The sequence below is a fragment of the Emydura macquarii genome, unplaced genomic scaffold (assembly GCF_026122565.2).
Source record: "Emydura macquarii macquarii isolate MOO-44397 ecotype Brisbane River unplaced genomic scaffold, CSIRO-AGI_Emac_v2 contig_1348, whole genome shotgun sequence".
Taxonomy (NCBI): domain Eukaryota; kingdom Metazoa; phylum Chordata; order Testudines; family Chelidae; genus Emydura; species Emydura macquarii.
Window position 1 is genome coordinate 22354768 of NW_027131485.1, and position 17538 is coordinate 22372305.

Here is a 17538-nt window from a genome sequence, read left to right on the forward strand (position 1 = left end):
GCAAAGGCATCTTGGCAGAGGCAAACAGCCCCAGAGCAGTTTGAAGGACATTTTTTTCTTTTTATTAAGGGAGTCCATTTTCTTTCAGCATCCTCTCTTCCTTCCTGCACTGGGGTTGTAGAAAGCTCTGTGCTGTATATTCTGTGCACTGTAATGGTGCTGTACTGCCCACAGCATTTGCAACCACAAATCCATGTTAACAGTACAGATCAAACCCCACATGCATTGTCACGTCATCAGTGTAGAACTGGGGCTGGTGCTAGGCGCCACGCCGTGCACTCTTTCACAGCCGTGGAAGGTTCCTTGCCTTCAGTTTGTGCCATGCAATTTTGGCAGAAGATGATGTTTTAGATAGAAAAGCAATGTCAAAGCTGCAGGGGAGCTGGCATATTTACAGAAGATGCTGTTGACAGATACCCTGAACTGCTCTCAGCTGCTCTCCACACAATGTCTCCGCAGAGTCTCTCTCTCTCATTACAGTGTGCAGTTGACACTTAGGCTGCATTCCGGCTGCCAGTATTAAATTAGTTCAAGTCCAGTAAAAGATGCCACAGCAGACAGAAGGTGTTTAAACCCCTTATGGCAGGAGCTGAGATTTTTTTCTCCCACTTAGCACAATGCACAGCAAACAAATTTCCCAAGCTAAACAGCACTTATATATGTCAGGTATTTCCAAATCACCCAGCACTCTGGTATGCCTGCACAGCCTGTGGCGGGCAAGCCTACAAGCCCAAGCCGATAGGCTTGCCCTACTGCGCTAAAAACAGCTGCGGAGACATTGTGGCTCAGGCTGGAGTTTGGGCCCTGAAACCTAGCAAGGGGGTGGGTTTCAGAGCCTGAACTCCAGCCTGAACTGCAAAGTATACACAGCTATTTTTAGCTCAGGAGCACAAGCCTGAGTCTGTCAACCCAAGGCTGGAGACTCGCTGCCACTCGCTGAGCCTGTATAGCGATTTCCAAGGCTCTAAAATATCCAAAAGGGACCTCATCCATAATTCCAGAACATTTGCCTCCCCTCAATCTCCACGTTTCCCTTTTTGTTCTCCTCTTCCCCTTCATTATCCCTCTCGGACTACATTACTCCCCTATTCAAATCTCTCACTGATTCCTGCTTGCCCATTAGTTATTGTCCAGTTCACCTGCTTTGCATTGCCAACAATGCCAGCTTTGCTTCCGCTGTAGTTTCCTTCTCCCACTCCCAGCGCCATGCTTTCATCACTGCCCTCTCTATGCACAGTCTGATCTGCCAACCCCAGAGCGTCAGGCTCCCACTCTTGCCTCAGTCAAATCCCTCCCTAAAGACTTCTTTCCTGAGACTCACAAACATTAACCCACATCAAATGCCTTCTCAAGGAAACATTTACTCAGCTAGCAACTCCCACTGGGTCTCCCAGTGCATCTTGTTTTATCTGTGTCTACCATTTAGCTTATAAACTCTTTGGGGAATGTCTTTACAATGTCAAGTATATTGCTGGCATATAATGATTAATAAAAAATAATCATCTGACTTTAGTGTAACGTCACACAGAAAATACTTTTCTCCTGGCCAAGTTACTAGATAGTTTGTGCTCAACTTGAGTGGACTTGGGTTATGTTCCTCATGCAGTGCTGTACGATCTATTACTTCACTAAATCATACTCTTTAGAAACTCACTTTCTTCCTCTCTCACCCCAAAGGCAGTATTACTGGAGTATAAGACCCATACAGAGAATCATAGAATCACAGAGTTGGAAGGGACCTCAGGAGGTCATCTAGTCCAACCCCCTGCTCAAAGCAGGACTAACTTCAGCTATATCATCCCAGCCAGGGCTTTGTCAAGCCTCAGCTTAAAAACCTCTAAAGATGGAGATTCCACCACCTCTCTAGGTAACCCATTCCAGTGCTTCACCACCCTCCTAGTGAAAAACTTTTTCCTAATGTCAACCTAGACCTCCCACCCTGCAACTTGAGACCGTTGCTCCTTGTTCTGTCATCTGCCACCACCGAGAACAGCCTAGCCCCATCCTCCCTGGAACCCCCTTTCAGGTAGTTAAAGGCCGCTATCAAATCCCCCCTCATTCTTCTCTTTTGAAGACTAAACAAGCCCAGTTCCCTTAGCCTCTCCTCATAAGTCCTGTGCTCCAGCCCCCCAATCATTTTTGTTGCCCTCCGCTGGACTCTCTCCAACTTGTCCACATCCTTTTTGTAGTGGGGGGCCCAAAACTGGACACAATATTCTAAATGCGGCCTCACCAATGCCGAATAGAGGGGAATAATCACTTCCCGTGATCTGCTGGCAATGCCCCTTCTAATGCAGCCCAATATGCCATTAGCCTTCTTGACAACCAGGGCACACTGCTGACTCATATCCAGCTTCTTATCCACTGTTACCCCCAGGTCCTTTTCTGCAGAGCTGCTGCCCAGCTCGTCGGTCCCCAGTCTATAGCTGTGCATGGGATTCTTTCTTCCTAAGTGGAGGACTCTGCACTTTTCTTTGTTGAACCTCATTAGATTTCTTTTGGCCCAATCCTCCAGTTTGTTTAGGTCACTCTGTATCCTATTCCTACCTTCTAGGGTATCTACCACTCCCCCCAGCTTAGTATCATCCGCAAACTTGCTGAGGGTGCAATCTACCCCATCCTCCAGATCATTAATAAAGATGTTGAACAAAACCGGCCCCAGGTTTTTGATTCTCCGGCATTTGATTCTCCTCTCACTGGTATAAATATGGAGCAATTGCATGAAAGTCAGTGTAATTATACTACTTTAAAACTAGTGTGAGAGGAGAATAAAGATGAATGATTCCACACCGATGGCTTCTGTCCCATCACCCTCAAAGCAGAGGATACCTTTCACTGCTTTGGATATGGGAAGATGAGGGAAAACAACTCGCTATCTTAGGTTCATCAAAACCTTGGGCAAAAAAAGAAGTCCACATGGGACGTCTTTTTATAGAAATCTTTTTTTGGTAAAAAACAGGAAATCAGATTGTGACAACGTACTCGTGAACTCGGAAGGCATGTTTAACTTTGCCACATTTCTAATGTCCTCCATGACTCTCTTTTTCTGTGGACCATCCTTTGTGTAGATTTTGCACATGCCATATAAACATAAAAGGGTATTTTTTCAAAAGCCCACACAAGAGGTAGGATTGCAAATCCTAAGCTTTGTCAACAGAACACGTACATATACTTTTGTGCATAAACGGACGACTTGCTTACAGCAAAATAGCAAGTTTCAACTACAGTCCATTCCCAGGGATTTAACAGGGGAGGGAAACTTGTTTTGGTTGCTCTCTCTCACACACATGCATGCAGTTCATAAGCCCCTGAATGGCACATGTTGCAGTGAAAGGATATGGCCCTACCTCCTCCCAGGTAGACCGCCCTCAGTTTGACTATTTCCCCCAACCTGCTGCATCTTGGACCGCTCAATGTGTTCCACATAGGTCTGGATCATCTGTGAAGAGGGAAAAACCCATAAGCCAAATAGAAGCGAAAAGGAGACATAGCTTCCTCTTCTGCTTGATCTTCTTCCAGCACCAATTTCTCTCTCTTTTTCTTTTATGCGTAACTATCTCTGTCATTGCTATTCTTTAAGGCTGATGACACAGGTGAATGAACTAAGTCTGGGTCTAATATAAAAGCAAGTGGGGCCAAATAGATACCAAGCCTCAAGCCCAGTACAATGACAGAAGGTCTATGACAAAACATATGCAGAAAAACGATGAAAAAAGCTTCTTGGAAACTAGACAGCAGTGGTTACCTCTTGAGGTCTAGAGGAAATGGGAAAACAGAGCATTTCACATCAAAGGGTGGGCTTAGCAACTCCAGTCATCTCTGGTTTTTTAATCATTCAGATAGTCTTTTTTAAAATATGTTTATAGACCTACATGTAGACTCAGAGAATTATATTTACTCAGAGATCATGAGATGATAACCTACCTCTGTGTGGCGTTGGTGCAGGGCATTGTACTCCTTCTTCATTTCTGATTCACGTTCCTCCAGCCGTGAAACTATAAAAGCAAGTATTGTACCCATCAGAGAGCAAATGTGTTAGACCCCAAAACTACCACCAAATAATTCTCAAGGAAGTATCTTATGTTACAGAAAACACATAAAAATAAATTCATTCCTATTAAAAATTAGAAATACAATAAGGCATGCTGTGGCACGTGGTCTTAAGCCCACAGTCATTTCACAGGTATCAAAATGCCCTTGAGGTGGGCATACGAAGTGATGCAATGGTAATTTTAGAGGTGGATCTCTCTGGGCCCCGCCCAGTAACATACCAGTAGACACATGAGCCAACATAAAAGCCAATCCAAGCCAGGCATTAGCTCTATCCTTTGTATGTGAGCTGCTAGACAGTTGTTCCCAACCTTTTCGGCTCAAGGGCCACAGATATCATTTTTACAACCCTGAAGGGCCACCAGTCTCCACTAGCAGCCCCCCTCACTGCAGCCAGACAGAAGGAGTTCAGCAAGAAGGCTGCCTCCCTCCTCACTGATCTCCCGTCCCCCGGCTGCAGCAGGGAAACTGCACCTGTCCTGTAGCCCCATGCGCTCCACCTGGGTCCCTAGGCAGTGGCTCCCTTCTGCAGTCACTGCCAGGGAGGCGAGAGATCAGTGCTCCCCTCCCTCTGGCTCCAGCAGGGACCCCAGAGCCTAAGGACCCAGGTGGAGTGCTTTGCTATGCTTCCTCCTTCAGAGGAAGGGCAGCGCTGATCTCCTGTCCCCTTGGCTGCAACAAAGAGTCTGCACCAATCTTTTAGCCCCGTGGCAATGTGCTCTGTCTGGGTCCTTAGGCAGCAGCTCCCTATGCAGCCAGCGGGAAGTGAGTGGTGGTCCACTTTGAAATACCTCAAATAACCCACGTACGATTCTTTGCATTTTAACAGGGATTTGTCTGATATGCTGTAAAATGGTATAATCTGAAAGATGTAGGGAGTGTGTATAAATTGAAGAAATTGGAATCATAGTCTCAAAGAGCTGAAAAAATCTCTAGTGAACTCCAGTGACTTCAGACAAGATATACTAAGGGTAATGAGAGACTGAAGTCTAGGTAGTTCTAAAGAAACTCAGCAAACTAACACAGGAAACCTCAAACTACTGCCAAATGCATTCTACAGATCTACCACTTCTCACCCAGTAGTACTGCATTTAATACAGAAATTTGTTTAAAACAGGTAGTACTTGCTCCAGTATGAAGCTGTGGCGTTCCAAGGGCTGCAGTAACATAATTGATACACAGACCAGGCATGAGACAAAGTTTTTGAAGCTCCATAACGTCCTCAAATGCTGCAGTTGGCCATAGATGTTTGCAATGCTCAATGCAATGGAAACAATAAAGCCACTATCAACTTAAATATTGAACACGTTTCTCCCCTTAGGCCTCTCAAAAGTTGGCACCCAAGTTAGGAATGTCTGAAGCTTCCAGACTTTGAATAAGATGCTTTAAGCAAAGCAACTTCAGAGAAACAGCCTAGCTTCTATGGAAGCCCAATAATATAAGCATGTTGGGTGCAATACTGTACTTACTCTGGTCTGCATAGTTTTTGGTCTTCAGCTCCAACTGTCGGGTCTGAAATTCAAGATGTTCAACCTGGATCTGCAGGTCTTTCTTCTCCTGTTCCAGCGCATCTTCAAACTCTATAAACTTCTGTACAGGGGAAGAAATATAGGAGACCAGGGTGAGAAACCAACACACAGTGAGTGAAACTGTTTCCCTTTTGGCCTCTCTTCCCCTCCCCAACAAAAATGGGAAAGTGAGAGAGAACAGAAGTAACAAAAACAGGAGATAAGATTTTAAAATTCAGTATTACAGATTACAGTATTTTAGCCCGGTAAAGAGGACATTACCTGAAAATGTCAGCTGCAGTAGGGAGCAATAATATACAAACAGAGGTCCTAATTTAACATTGAGATAAGCCGATGAAACTCCACCGACTTCAAAAGTGTTGGTGTCTCTTTATGCCGGGATAAATTTTGATGATTGCTAATTTCCATTCTAGATAATACATTCTGATCCCGCTGGTTATACACTTATAATTACATATATTAAAATCCTCATTCAACCTAATCCTTCAGTTCATGCCATTTCAGAAAGATGAAATATTTGTTGATGCTTCAGCTGTCTTTTTTCAAGTGCCAGATTAACACTTTTATAGTCTATTCCTAACAGTCTGGGAGAGGTTAGAACAGCCACAGAAAATACAAACAAGGGAGATTCAAGACTGGAGGGTGAGAATGATTGAGCTAAGATGATAGACTCTAAACAAGAGGAGACTTTGACTGAGGAGAGGATAATAATTTGACTATAAATAAATGTAACCCGCAAGTTACAAGGAAATCCTGAGACATTTTACATCTTCCGTTTCATAGGATAAGTAACAGCCTGCAGGGGGTGAAGTAGCAGGGAGGTCTGTAGCTGCTAGGGAGAAATACTGGCGAAGACTTCTGGACAGTCCCCGTGCGGCCTCCCCTCCGTCAGGTAGCACAAACCACAATCAGCTTCCTCTCCAAGCCTGCTCTACCCCTCCTTGTCCTTCTCCTGGCTTGTGTGGGGAAACAGCAGTGTAGAGCCCTGCAGCAGAACTGGCATCCCGCGGGTCCTGCAGGACCCGCTATCATTATAGCGGGAGTGGGTAAAATGTACTTTGTTGGGGCCAGGATCGGGTGGGCAAAAAAAAAAAAAGCCAGACAGTGGTAATTTGCGGAAAATAGATTTTTTTTTAAAATAAAGGTTTTAATACTTAAATTTAAGTGAGGGATAGAAAGAGATTTGATGTCTATTATAACAGGAATTAAAGTATTTTTAACATGGTTTTAGTCTTTTAGTGATAAAAAATCTGTCTGAATTTTGTTTATATATATAAAATATATTAACCAAATTTTTATTTTTTTAGTAGCATGGGAGAATCAGTCTCTCTTGTGGGTTTTGTGGGATCTAAGGTTTTTGTGGGTGGGAGCAGGATAAAAATGCAAAAAACAAGGCGAGAGCGGGTGGGAGTGGGTACTGCGGGGTGGAAAGGGATTAAAAATACTCCCATGCAGGGCTCTACAGCAGTGGATGGTTAGCTCAGAGCAACATCAACATTGAAAAGTGGAGGACGTCCTGGTAAGGACTTCAAGCATGACTCCTTGATGAAGAAGCAGCTGGAAAGACAGGTGAGGCAGGTGGGGAGGCTGAGTCTGGAAAGGAAACGACTTCTGAACTTGTAGACAAGAGGGGAAAAACTAGGTGACTGCTCTTAACGAAGAGAGGAGAGAGAAAAAGACCAGAGTTGACTCAGCTCCCATACCTCATCTTAAAGTAACAACACTGGAGTGATTGCAGAAATAGCAGCATAGCTTATTGAATAAAATATACAACTGAAAAAGATTCTTATTGATGTGCATGTTCCCAAATACATAATAAGAGTTAAAATACAACAGAAAAATATCTTATTTCAGGTTAAGAGTTCCATAAAATGTCACTTTAGAGCAGGATATTTTATTCCTGCCGTGTATTGGGTAAGTGCTTGCTGTAAAGTGACCATGTGGAACAGTGAGATACAGATAAAGATTTGAATGTATCAGACATTAAATTTAGCTCCAAATGCAGTGGATCCATGCTGGCACTACGCCTAATTATTGAGAGATGCTACCCAGGACTGTTTGTATGGATAGTTTCAACTGAACAGTGGCCTCTGGAAAGGGACTAACATTAAAATCTCTTTGTATATGTGACCAAAGACAAATTCCCATACACAACACAGAGCCCACCAGAATAGCTTTCCAGCCTCCAGTTTTGTGTTTGTCTGTTTTGAACGGTGAGTGAGTCAGGAACATATGCTAATGGTTCGTTAAATTCCATTTCAGAATTCCAGGCCCTGATGCTGAGCTGCAAATCAAGATCTGGGAGATGGCAGGGGTGGTTTTAAGTCACTTGTGGGCCCCCCATTTTCTGGGGCAACTAGAGGCCAGTGTAAGACAGAGCAGACTCAGGATGGGAAGCAGAGAACACAGCTAGAACATTGTGTTCTGACTACGACCTTTGCCTCCCTTCTCCCACCCTGGGGCTGTCCCCCAAACACTTCCTAACCTGGGAGCTAAGAGGAGGAGCAGCACTGAGCCCTTATACCAGTTCTACTCCGACCAGTGAGGTCCGCTGCACTGGACATGTTCCCCAGGCTCTGTCTTCTCCTGCGCTTGACACCCTGTATGCTAATGCTTACTGTTTCTTTTCCATTCCACTTCCTCTGCCTGCTGGAGCACGCAACCTTCCACCTAGTGGTGGCGAGCACTGACAACTTCCAGTAGTGGGACGAGGTGCGGGAGGTGATATCTTTGATTGGACCAACTTCTGTTGGTGACAGAGACAAGGTTTGGAGCTTACGCAGCTCTTCCTCAGGGCTGAGAACCGTACTCAGAGTGTCACACTAAATACAAGGGGGAACAGATTGTTTAGCACAAGTGGTTATACATATTTCAAGGGACCTTTCAAGGTGAAGTGGCCTGTTAATACCCTCCCGCTCATGGGGTGGGGGAGGGGGAGAGGCATCCGGAGGGGTTGTTAGTGGATTAGAGATTGTTGTAATAAACCATTAATCCAGTCTCTCGATTCAGACCATGCTGTTAATGTCTAGCAAAGTTATGTATTTAAACTCCCAGGCTTGTCTTCTAAAAATGTGGGGCAGGTTTCCTTTGAGGATGAGGACTGATAGGTCAGATATAGAGTGATTGTTTTGTGAAAAGTGTTCACCCACAGGTGATAGGGTGTTTTTGTCTTTTATTATTTTCCTGTGTCTCTAATATCCTGGGACCGACATGGCTACAACATTGCATACAACTTCAAATAGTGTCATCCCCATACACGCCCCTATAGAATAGTCCACAAACGCTCTAGTCTACATAATAAAATAACTGCTCCATCTTCTCTATGCCTGCCATGATGAATGGCATGGTTTTTCTTTTTAATTCAGCAGACGGATTGAACCCATATCATCATTCTAACAGACCTGTTGGCAAAAGCCTGCAGGGAACGCCAGGAAATTAATGTGAAGATGCATTACACTTGTTTGAGGGTTTTTTAAAAATATTGTAAAAAAGGCCATATAGACACTATTCTGTAGAGTCTACTTCCCCTGCAAGATAAGAGCCACTGGCACATTTCCTGTTACTTTCAGTAGGATCAGTAACATTGTAACCTTGTTATGTTTGTGAACTGGATCTTTTTTCTCTATAAATCACATCATTTTTCATGCTTGACCATTCCTGTGATTGACTACTTAATTGGTTTGTAATGAGTCACTTTTTATATAGGTCTGTACTTTTTATTTATAAAATTTTAGCTACATCTAGTTTTTTCCTAGTTTTTTAACAACAGTGACTTGCTAAAGATTTTTTTTAAACTTGGCTTGTGCTCTTCCCCCTCCCCCTCCTCCTCATTTTGGGATGTATAAAGGAGCTTGAGAAGTTTTGAACTGATTGGTTTTATAAAAGTTGTTTGGGTTGCCGTATCTGTTTCCCCTGAGCCCCCATGCTTGTATTTTTACTTTAGAAATATTAGGAATATCAACCCTGTTCTTCCCTGGTTTTCCAGGAGGACTTTTTGAGTGTCTCAGGAGATGTATGAGGGGCTCTGAATTTTTAACAAAGATTTCTTTTCCCCAAAATGTCAGTTAGGCAAAATTAAATTGGTGCTAACAAAGACAGACAAGAAACAAAGAGTCTTTAAACAGTCTGACTAAATCCCCTTCAACCCTCACTTGCTCAACTGTCAATCACTTGGCTGTTGAGACGTTCTCATTTTACTAGTTCTCCAGTCATAAGAGAGTCTTCCAAACTAGACAGGACCTACATTTTACTGTTAAAAAAAAACACCAAACAGATGTTTTTTAAAAATACTTCACAGACTTCTGGGTCCTTCACAAGGAAGCAAAAGAATGCACAACACCAATTTTATTCCCATTTTGGAGGTCATCTTTAATAGCATTAATTAGCTTATTCTCAATGATTTGGTTTAATTCAGGGAGACTGATTAAAAGGCTAATTCTTTTACAAATATTTAATGAAAGGCTGGTGCTTAGCTATGTCTCTTTATTCAGCTCTCCATTTTGCAATCTCAGAGCAATCACAAAAACAAAAAACTGGCAACTGACTAATCTGTTAATATTTTTTTAGTGTACAAAGTTAGGTACTTAACAGATTTCTGCTGTATTTAGGAAAGAAATAACAGAGACAACTCAGTTTAAGATTGAGATTGTGATTAATACCCCACAGTGGATGAAAGCATCATAGACAAGCCTTATGCAAATTTTGTCCTCTGTTCCGCTACCAGTAACTGACGGTAGAATTTGGCCCACTCCATCTCTGAAAGGCTACTTTTTCTGAAATTAGGCTCTGAAATTAGAGTGACCAGATAGATGCACGTGTGAAAAAAAACAGAACACGGGTTAATAGGCGCCTATATAAGACAAGGCCCCAAATATCAGAATTATCCCTATAAAATTGGTCACCCTATCTGAAATAGCTTTTTTATGATGACACTGAAGAGGCTGCCTCATGTGATGTTTCACTATGTGCATCACAGAGTCTGAATGGCTGATAGGGAGTAAGATCCCAGGTCCACAGAGAGAGGTTGAAAAACCAAGCCAGGTCAAGCAGGTGCGGGGGAGGAGAGTGTTTACAACTGTAGCCTTTCCCAATAAAGCAAGCACATTCCTTATTGTTGTTTCTGCTCACTTAGCACCCCCTTCTCTCCTGTAATGCTTTTTAGAGTAGGGATGTCAAACATTCGGCCCACGGGCCGGATATGGCCCACCAACCTTTCTGGTCTGGCCCCTGGCGGCAGCATGCGCTGCTGCAAGATGTGTGTACTCTGGCAGCAGCACGTGGAGCGCTGTGTGCACGAGACACAGCGCTCCAAACGTGCCTAGTATTTTGATTTATGGTATGTATGGCCCACTTGAAGTACATTTAATTCAAATCTGGCCCGCCATAGCAAATGAGTTTGACACCCCTGCTTTAGAGATATCAAGCAGTAGCTTTTGATACCACAACTTTTCATATAGTGTTCAGAGAAGAGTGTTAATATCTAGTGAGGCACTTGGGATACAAATCCCTTTGCTTATCAGTACAGACCCTCGGATCACAGAGAACAACTAAGCCGTGCCAGCTGTTTGCCAAGAACAATCACTTCTGGCACCTGTGCTCCTTTCTGAACAGCCTCTTGAAAGGGGGCTAGTGACAGGAACATTAATGATACAAATCACTAGGGGAACAGCAAAAGCTGGAGAAGTCCCACTGCAAGTAAGCTACCTCCCACTAACATTAAGCCAGGGCAGATTTTTAGCAGAACATCGCCCTTTTATTAAATTATCCAAAGGCTTAGAAGCAATTAATATAGTATTAAGACCACATGTAAAAAATGAAAGACATATCACTCACTGAAATGGAGCCTTGTATATAAATATTCTAATCATTCAACATTTTCTATATTTAAGACACACGTGATAAAATCCTGGCCCCATTGACGTCAATGGGACTTTTGCCATTGACTTCAATAGGGCCAGGATTCCACCCAAGCAATGTGAAGAGGCTGCTGTCAAACATTTGTCTGAAAATGTCGGCCCTACGCACCCAAGGCAGCTCTCGCTGAAAGAAGTTAGGAGAAAAGTTTCTCTATTTTATTCAGTTTGTTTACAGATTTCACAGGACTTTGGGTACAGTCAGTTTCGCTTCTCTGTAGTCTGTTAGGCCTAGCTCCTGAAATCAGATCCATACACACGGAGACTTATACATGTGCAGGAGCCCTCTGACATCATCAATAGGGTTTTGTAAGGTGTCACAGATCCACAGTGTGTGGCCTATGCCCCTGCCTGTAACCAGTCCCTTGGGTGTGACCCTTTTGTGTGCTGAACCCCAAGGGTACACACAGCTCCACAGGGGCAGGCCCTCAGCCTCCAGAACAGGGTGATCCTTTCTATCTCTGTGTGCTCCCTGAGGTGAATTGAGCCAAGCCAGATTCCCACAGGAGATTCGTACCGTACCTCTTCAGGGTGCCGTGCTCTCCGTGAGTATCTGCAGTGACAGCAGGCAGCCTTTTCAAAACAACATACCAATTTATTAGTCCCCTGGCATACAGGTTCTGAAAGTCCTTCACTTAGCAAAGAGAGGCAAAGGTTAAGCCATCGTCCTTCCTGGCCTGAACATGTCTGGTTCTGGCTCTCTCCCTTTGTCAGCTGAAGATGAGCAGTGTCTCTCCACTGGGCAGTCCTGATTCCAGCTACTCAACACATTCCTCCTTTGTTCCCCAGCTGAGTTCATGTGTTCCCCCTGCCACTGCCCGGGTTTCCTGCTGTTTCTGTGCCCATTGTTCAGTGGTTGGGGGTCTTATACTCTTTTTAGATCTTCTGCTGACCAGGGTCAGTTTCAACCAGTTCTTTCACGACCCATTAATTCAACCCAGACAACCAGAAGACACACACACCTCAATCTCTGTTCTGCTCTGTGGAATCAAAGAATTAATCATAAAATTGGTTAAGAGAATGCCTGGTCTGAAATTGGTCATAGAAGGCCTGGCATGAAGTTGTAGCCTGAAACTGAAATAGAAGCCCCAGGCTAAACCATTAACAGAATGCCTCAACTGAAATTATGATAAAGATGCTAAAATCCCACAAGAGGTCTCTGAACCACACCTCAGATGCAAGTTCTCTGTTATAAGCCTTAAGCCTTTTGAAGTCTGTGAACAGAGTTTCGATAAGCACCAGAACCTGCCCCCCTTTGTCTTACCGGCCCCATAGAAACTCACTCCATACAAATTAGCATTTGAACAGGTACTGTGTAACCACCCATCTTCGGGTATTAGCCAGGGTCCCTGAAAACTACATTGTATACTCAAGTGACTCATTGGGTGTTCCTGTGAGGGCGTCTGGTGTGCCCCACTGTGCATTGTGATTGTCTTTCCTGTTAAGTATAAACTGTTAATCAAATTCCACTATACGATCAACATGTAAATGAACCTAAGCAACCCCTATATACGTCTTTTGTATCTGGTAGCCAGGTGAAGTACATTTGCCCAGCATCCAGACATGCTGCTTGACTTCCCTATAGTCACCTGGGTTTTCCCTATGGCTATAGTATTCCCCATAGCTATGGTTATGTGATTGTGTGTGTCACAATTAAAGCTGCACCCTATCCAACTCTAAAATGTAGCAGTGTGATTCTTTTCCACAACAGCTCCAAGAGCAGACTTACCCCCTTTGCCCCACTCAGTAGCAATGCTAAGTACAGAGGAAACCTGAGGCAAACATAGGCTTCATAAGAATATTCCTACTAAAAGCAGAAGGGCCTACTCACACAGGACCTTAGGATCTAATCCAACATCCATGGTCTTCAACAGGTTTTGGAATGAGGCGCTTACTAAGTTTTTCCCTTACTGACAAGGTTCTTATAAACATTAACAGGAAGCCAAAAAACAACCAATAGCATTTTTTTAAGGCTTCTTAAAAAAAACAGTTCAAGGCACACTGTTTAAACAGGGCTCTATACAAAAGTAGAATTTTTTAAATTAACCAATTTTAAAAAACAAAAACAAGCTGACAGCGTTTCCTTAATTTAATAATAAAAAAAAAGTTAATGGTCCTGATTTCACTGACACTTACGCACGTGCTCAACTTTACTGCTACGAGTAATCAATCCCCTTGCTTTCAATGGGGCTCCTCACAGCAGTAGAATTAAGCATGTAAGTAAGTGTTTGTAGGATTGGGGCCACTATTTAGTTTCTTCCTAACACTTCTTCATAAGCAGCCATAGCGTCACAGCAAGTTTTACAGGGCAGGTGAAAGAAAAGAAAGGGGGAGGGAGAATAAAAAGTATAAGATTTGTACTGATGGTTAAGCCAATCTATTCATTCTTCATTGATATAACTATTAAAAAAAAGCATGATAAAGGGAGCTTGAAAGCAGCTCAAAAAGAGTAAAGGAAAGAAAAACAAATACTATACACAGTTCTAGAGAACAGGGATTTCGGTTTTAAACATCTATTACATTTGTTAATAAAGTTCCATTTCCCTAGAAGAAAGGATTTTTGACTGATCAACATTGTTATACCACGAAAGTCAGCATGTTGGTCTGAATCATAAAACATACTGTAAACATCATATTACTGCCAGGCAGTGTCCAATCATTTTCTCCCAGTCTGAATTTTCTTTGTAGTTGTTCCATGCTCCCTTAAAAGCTTCAGCAAACCTTCCCTGTGTCCTTCTCTACATGGTAAACATTTAATTTTAGTGTCTGCATTTCTAATAGACCTGAAACTATCACAGCATGTTGGATTACTTCTTTTTCCATGCAGCAGCATCCCTGATATAAGCAGAAACAAACACCAGAGGAACTAATGGTGTTATCTTTATTTATTTATGCTTTAAATAGGTCCAACAAAAATGCACAGACACTCCTCAGAAACCATAGAGTACAGTTTGTTTCAAAATGCAACACACCGCACACGTTGGACCATATCCTGCCCATCTGCACTTATAAAACCCCTAATTGAGAATACATATATGCAACATTCTATAGGGCATTTCTTACTAGAGTAGAGAAGAGTTATAATCAGTCATATTTGAGGCCTACACTACCAATATGAATATTTCATTTTACAGAAATAGGAGGAGTTACAGGATCAGACGTTCTTGTACACTGCTCATCACACCAGAAAAATCAACACATACCCCAGTGACCTGAGAAAACTGGAGTACAAAATTACTGCATATAAAAATTAGTCATATGGATTTCTTCCTACTGGATTCTATCCCCAGACTTCAAGCAATATAACTGGCTTATAATAATACATGATTAGAATGTCATAATCTGCAATGACTCACAGAAAAGAGGCTTTAAAGGGAAAAAATATCTGGCATAAAATCATTTTAAGGCAAAAAGTAACTTTCCCTGTGAAAATAAGTGACTACAAGGCAGAGAGCTTAGCCTGCTTGTTTATTGGCATCTAACAAGGAAAGACACTGACCAAATATAGTAACATACAGTCATAAACAATCATATCACACCAATAATAAATCAAATAGAGTCTCTGGAGTTACATATATGAAGAAATCTTACAACACTGTCTTGATCTAGGGCTGGCACGGGGTGGTAAGATAGCATTCTACCATAGATGGAATACTACAGGCTGAATTTCAGTCACTGCCTCACTCGCACTATGCTGGTAGGAGATGGAAGCACTGTGGAGGTGGCACTAGCACTTTCTGAGAAGAGGAGAGGAGTAAGATCTAACAGTGACCCTTGTTGGATGATACAAAATCAGTTTGGAACTCTAAACCATAGAAGATGGGGGTTCGAAGGGACCTCAGGAGGTCATCTAGTCCAACCCGTGCACAAAGCAGGGCCAACCCCAACTCCAGCCCCCTAATCATTTTCATTGCCATTTGCTGGACTCTTTCCAATTTGTCCTTCCAGTAGTGGGAGGCCCAAAACTGGACACGATACTTCAAATTGGGAGTGCAAGCCATGCTCCATGTGGTTTCCCTAGGGACCTCCCTAGACAGGTCACTGCAACATGAAACCTCTTGATGATGATGGTGGGGGAGGAGAAGGAGAAGACAATTTTAAGGTGAGAAAACTTTGCCTTCATGTTGGCAGTCTGGTTTTTCTCAGAGGTTTTGATGTCTAAGCCCTAGACAGGCAATTCCTGATACAGCTGACCATGTAGGAGGTTAGGGTGACAATGCATTAACAGAGGAAAGAGAGGACAAGAGATAAATAAAACAGCCCAGAGCAATCTACTGCCATCAGCTATTCCGACCCAAACCACAATCAGACCTACATGAGTGAGTTTTGTGTTATTTTTTGAAGATGAAAAGTTGTTCCATTCCCTTAAAAGGAAGCTGTATCTATTTCACTCTACATTACTGTTATACATAGTGACACGACCAGGTCATGCACAGCCAGACCTAGTAGTTGGATCCAGAGTCAACAGTCATAAGACAGGAGCCAAGAGTTGGCTGGCGAGGATGCCAGGAGGTTAGAAAAGGAGACAAACTGGAGATCAGAACCATGAATTGGGAACCAAAGTCAGGATATCAGATGGTCAGAGGCAGGAGCCAAGCTAGCAGTCAGGAACCACACCTCAGATGCCAGCAGTCAAGCTGCTTTGGGATGCCAGGAAATCAAGCTGCGGGAGCAAGGGCAGGAAGTACAAGGCACACAGTCCAGAGCAGCGGGGAGCTCAGTTGTTCAGACAGCTTCCTGTTCCAGCTGCTGGCTTACGTGGCCATTCTGGGACTTCGCCAATCGGACCTCAGGTGGCGAAACCACACACTGGAGCTGGGCATCATTTGCCCCAAGTAAGCAATTGTCAGCAGACTGCCTGCAGGAGGGGTGAGATGAGGCTGTTCCCATGAACCCTACAGGCCTGGGTTCAATACCCATTGGCTGTACTACATGGAGATCAGTTTTTCACCAGGTAGATGTCTACTATACAGTATTTGGAATTCAAATCAGCACTGCAGTCTCTCACTGTGGTTCTTGTACAGCCAAATCATGACATCATCTAAGACACCAGCAGTGCTGGAGCACTAGGCACATCATTTTCATCTAACTATGAGAAGGAGAACCCCAAAACCATGCCATTTTTCAGCTGGGTGGTGGCCACCAGCAGGCTGGCTTTAGAGACAATTTCTATTTCAACTGCTAGTAACAGCTGATAAAGGAGAAAATGTGCTTCCCTTTTTATGAGTGTTCAGAATGTTCCACTGACCAAAACTGACGTAGCCTTGGTCTACACTTACCAGGCGATTCGGCAGCAGTCAACAGGAGTTACACAAGTTATGCAGAGTAGCTTGCATAACTCCTGTCGACTGCTGTGCTTCCCTTCTGCGTGGCATCTTCACTGCACACGCTAAGAAGAACCGCGTTCCCATCGACGCAGCGCTACGTCACTTGAGGGGGTGGTTTTACTGCATCGAATTCTGGATTGACTGAGCGGGTCTTCACTGACCGCTCAGTCAATCCAGATAGGTCGATCTAACGGCAGCGACTTTGCCGCTGTCAGTGTAGACATACCCATAGCTGCCTTTTCAATGGTGAACTACATAGCTTTACAAAATTAACAAGCCATTAAAGATCCTAAATCATTAACAAAATAAACATCTTTAAACGTTGAACTGTATATACTTTTTAAACAAAATATATGAATGTCAGTTTCTCTTTCACTTAAATCTTGTTCTTAAATCTCGCAAGGTAAGGACTGATTCTCTTCTGGCCTTTCACTTTTTACTCCCATTAACTTCCAGGGACTTACTTCTGATTTACATCAGTCAGAGGAAATTCAGACATACTTAGTGTTTCCCCTGTGACCGCTAAGAGTTTTCAAAGCACCTAGTACAGCATTCCCTGCACTCATTTAAACAGCTACACTCTCCACTCTTGAAAAGAAAATACAAAAACCTGCACTCAGCAGGTAAATAAGGCAGAAGTGCTTTTTTAATAGTTTGTTTTTAGAAGTATTTGCAATTTAAATCTGTTAAATTCAGTTAGTGGTTTTGGATTTCACAGTA

General features: G+C 43.1%; 1 protein-coding gene across 27 annotated transcripts in view; it reads right to left on the reverse strand.

Moving 5' to 3' along the window:
* MAPK8IP3 (mitogen-activated protein kinase 8 interacting protein 3) overlaps positions 1–17538 on the reverse strand; it is a 135220-nt gene that overhangs the window by 88281 nt on the left and 29401 nt on the right. For 25 of the 27 annotated variants that reach the window (XM_067551395.1, XM_067551390.1, XM_067551400.1 and 22 more), the window contains exons 2-4: positions 5520–5640; positions 3925–3995; positions 3348–3439 (exon numbers count right to left, since the gene is read on the reverse strand). In XM_067551395.1, coding sequence (XP_067407496.1) covers positions 3348–3439; positions 3925–3995; positions 5520–5640 — 284 coding nt within the window. Of the gene's footprint in view, positions 1–3347; positions 3440–3924; positions 3996–5519; positions 5641–17538 lie in introns of those variants that run through there. The other 2 variants (XM_067551414.1, XM_067551413.1) reach the window with 1 other exon arrangement.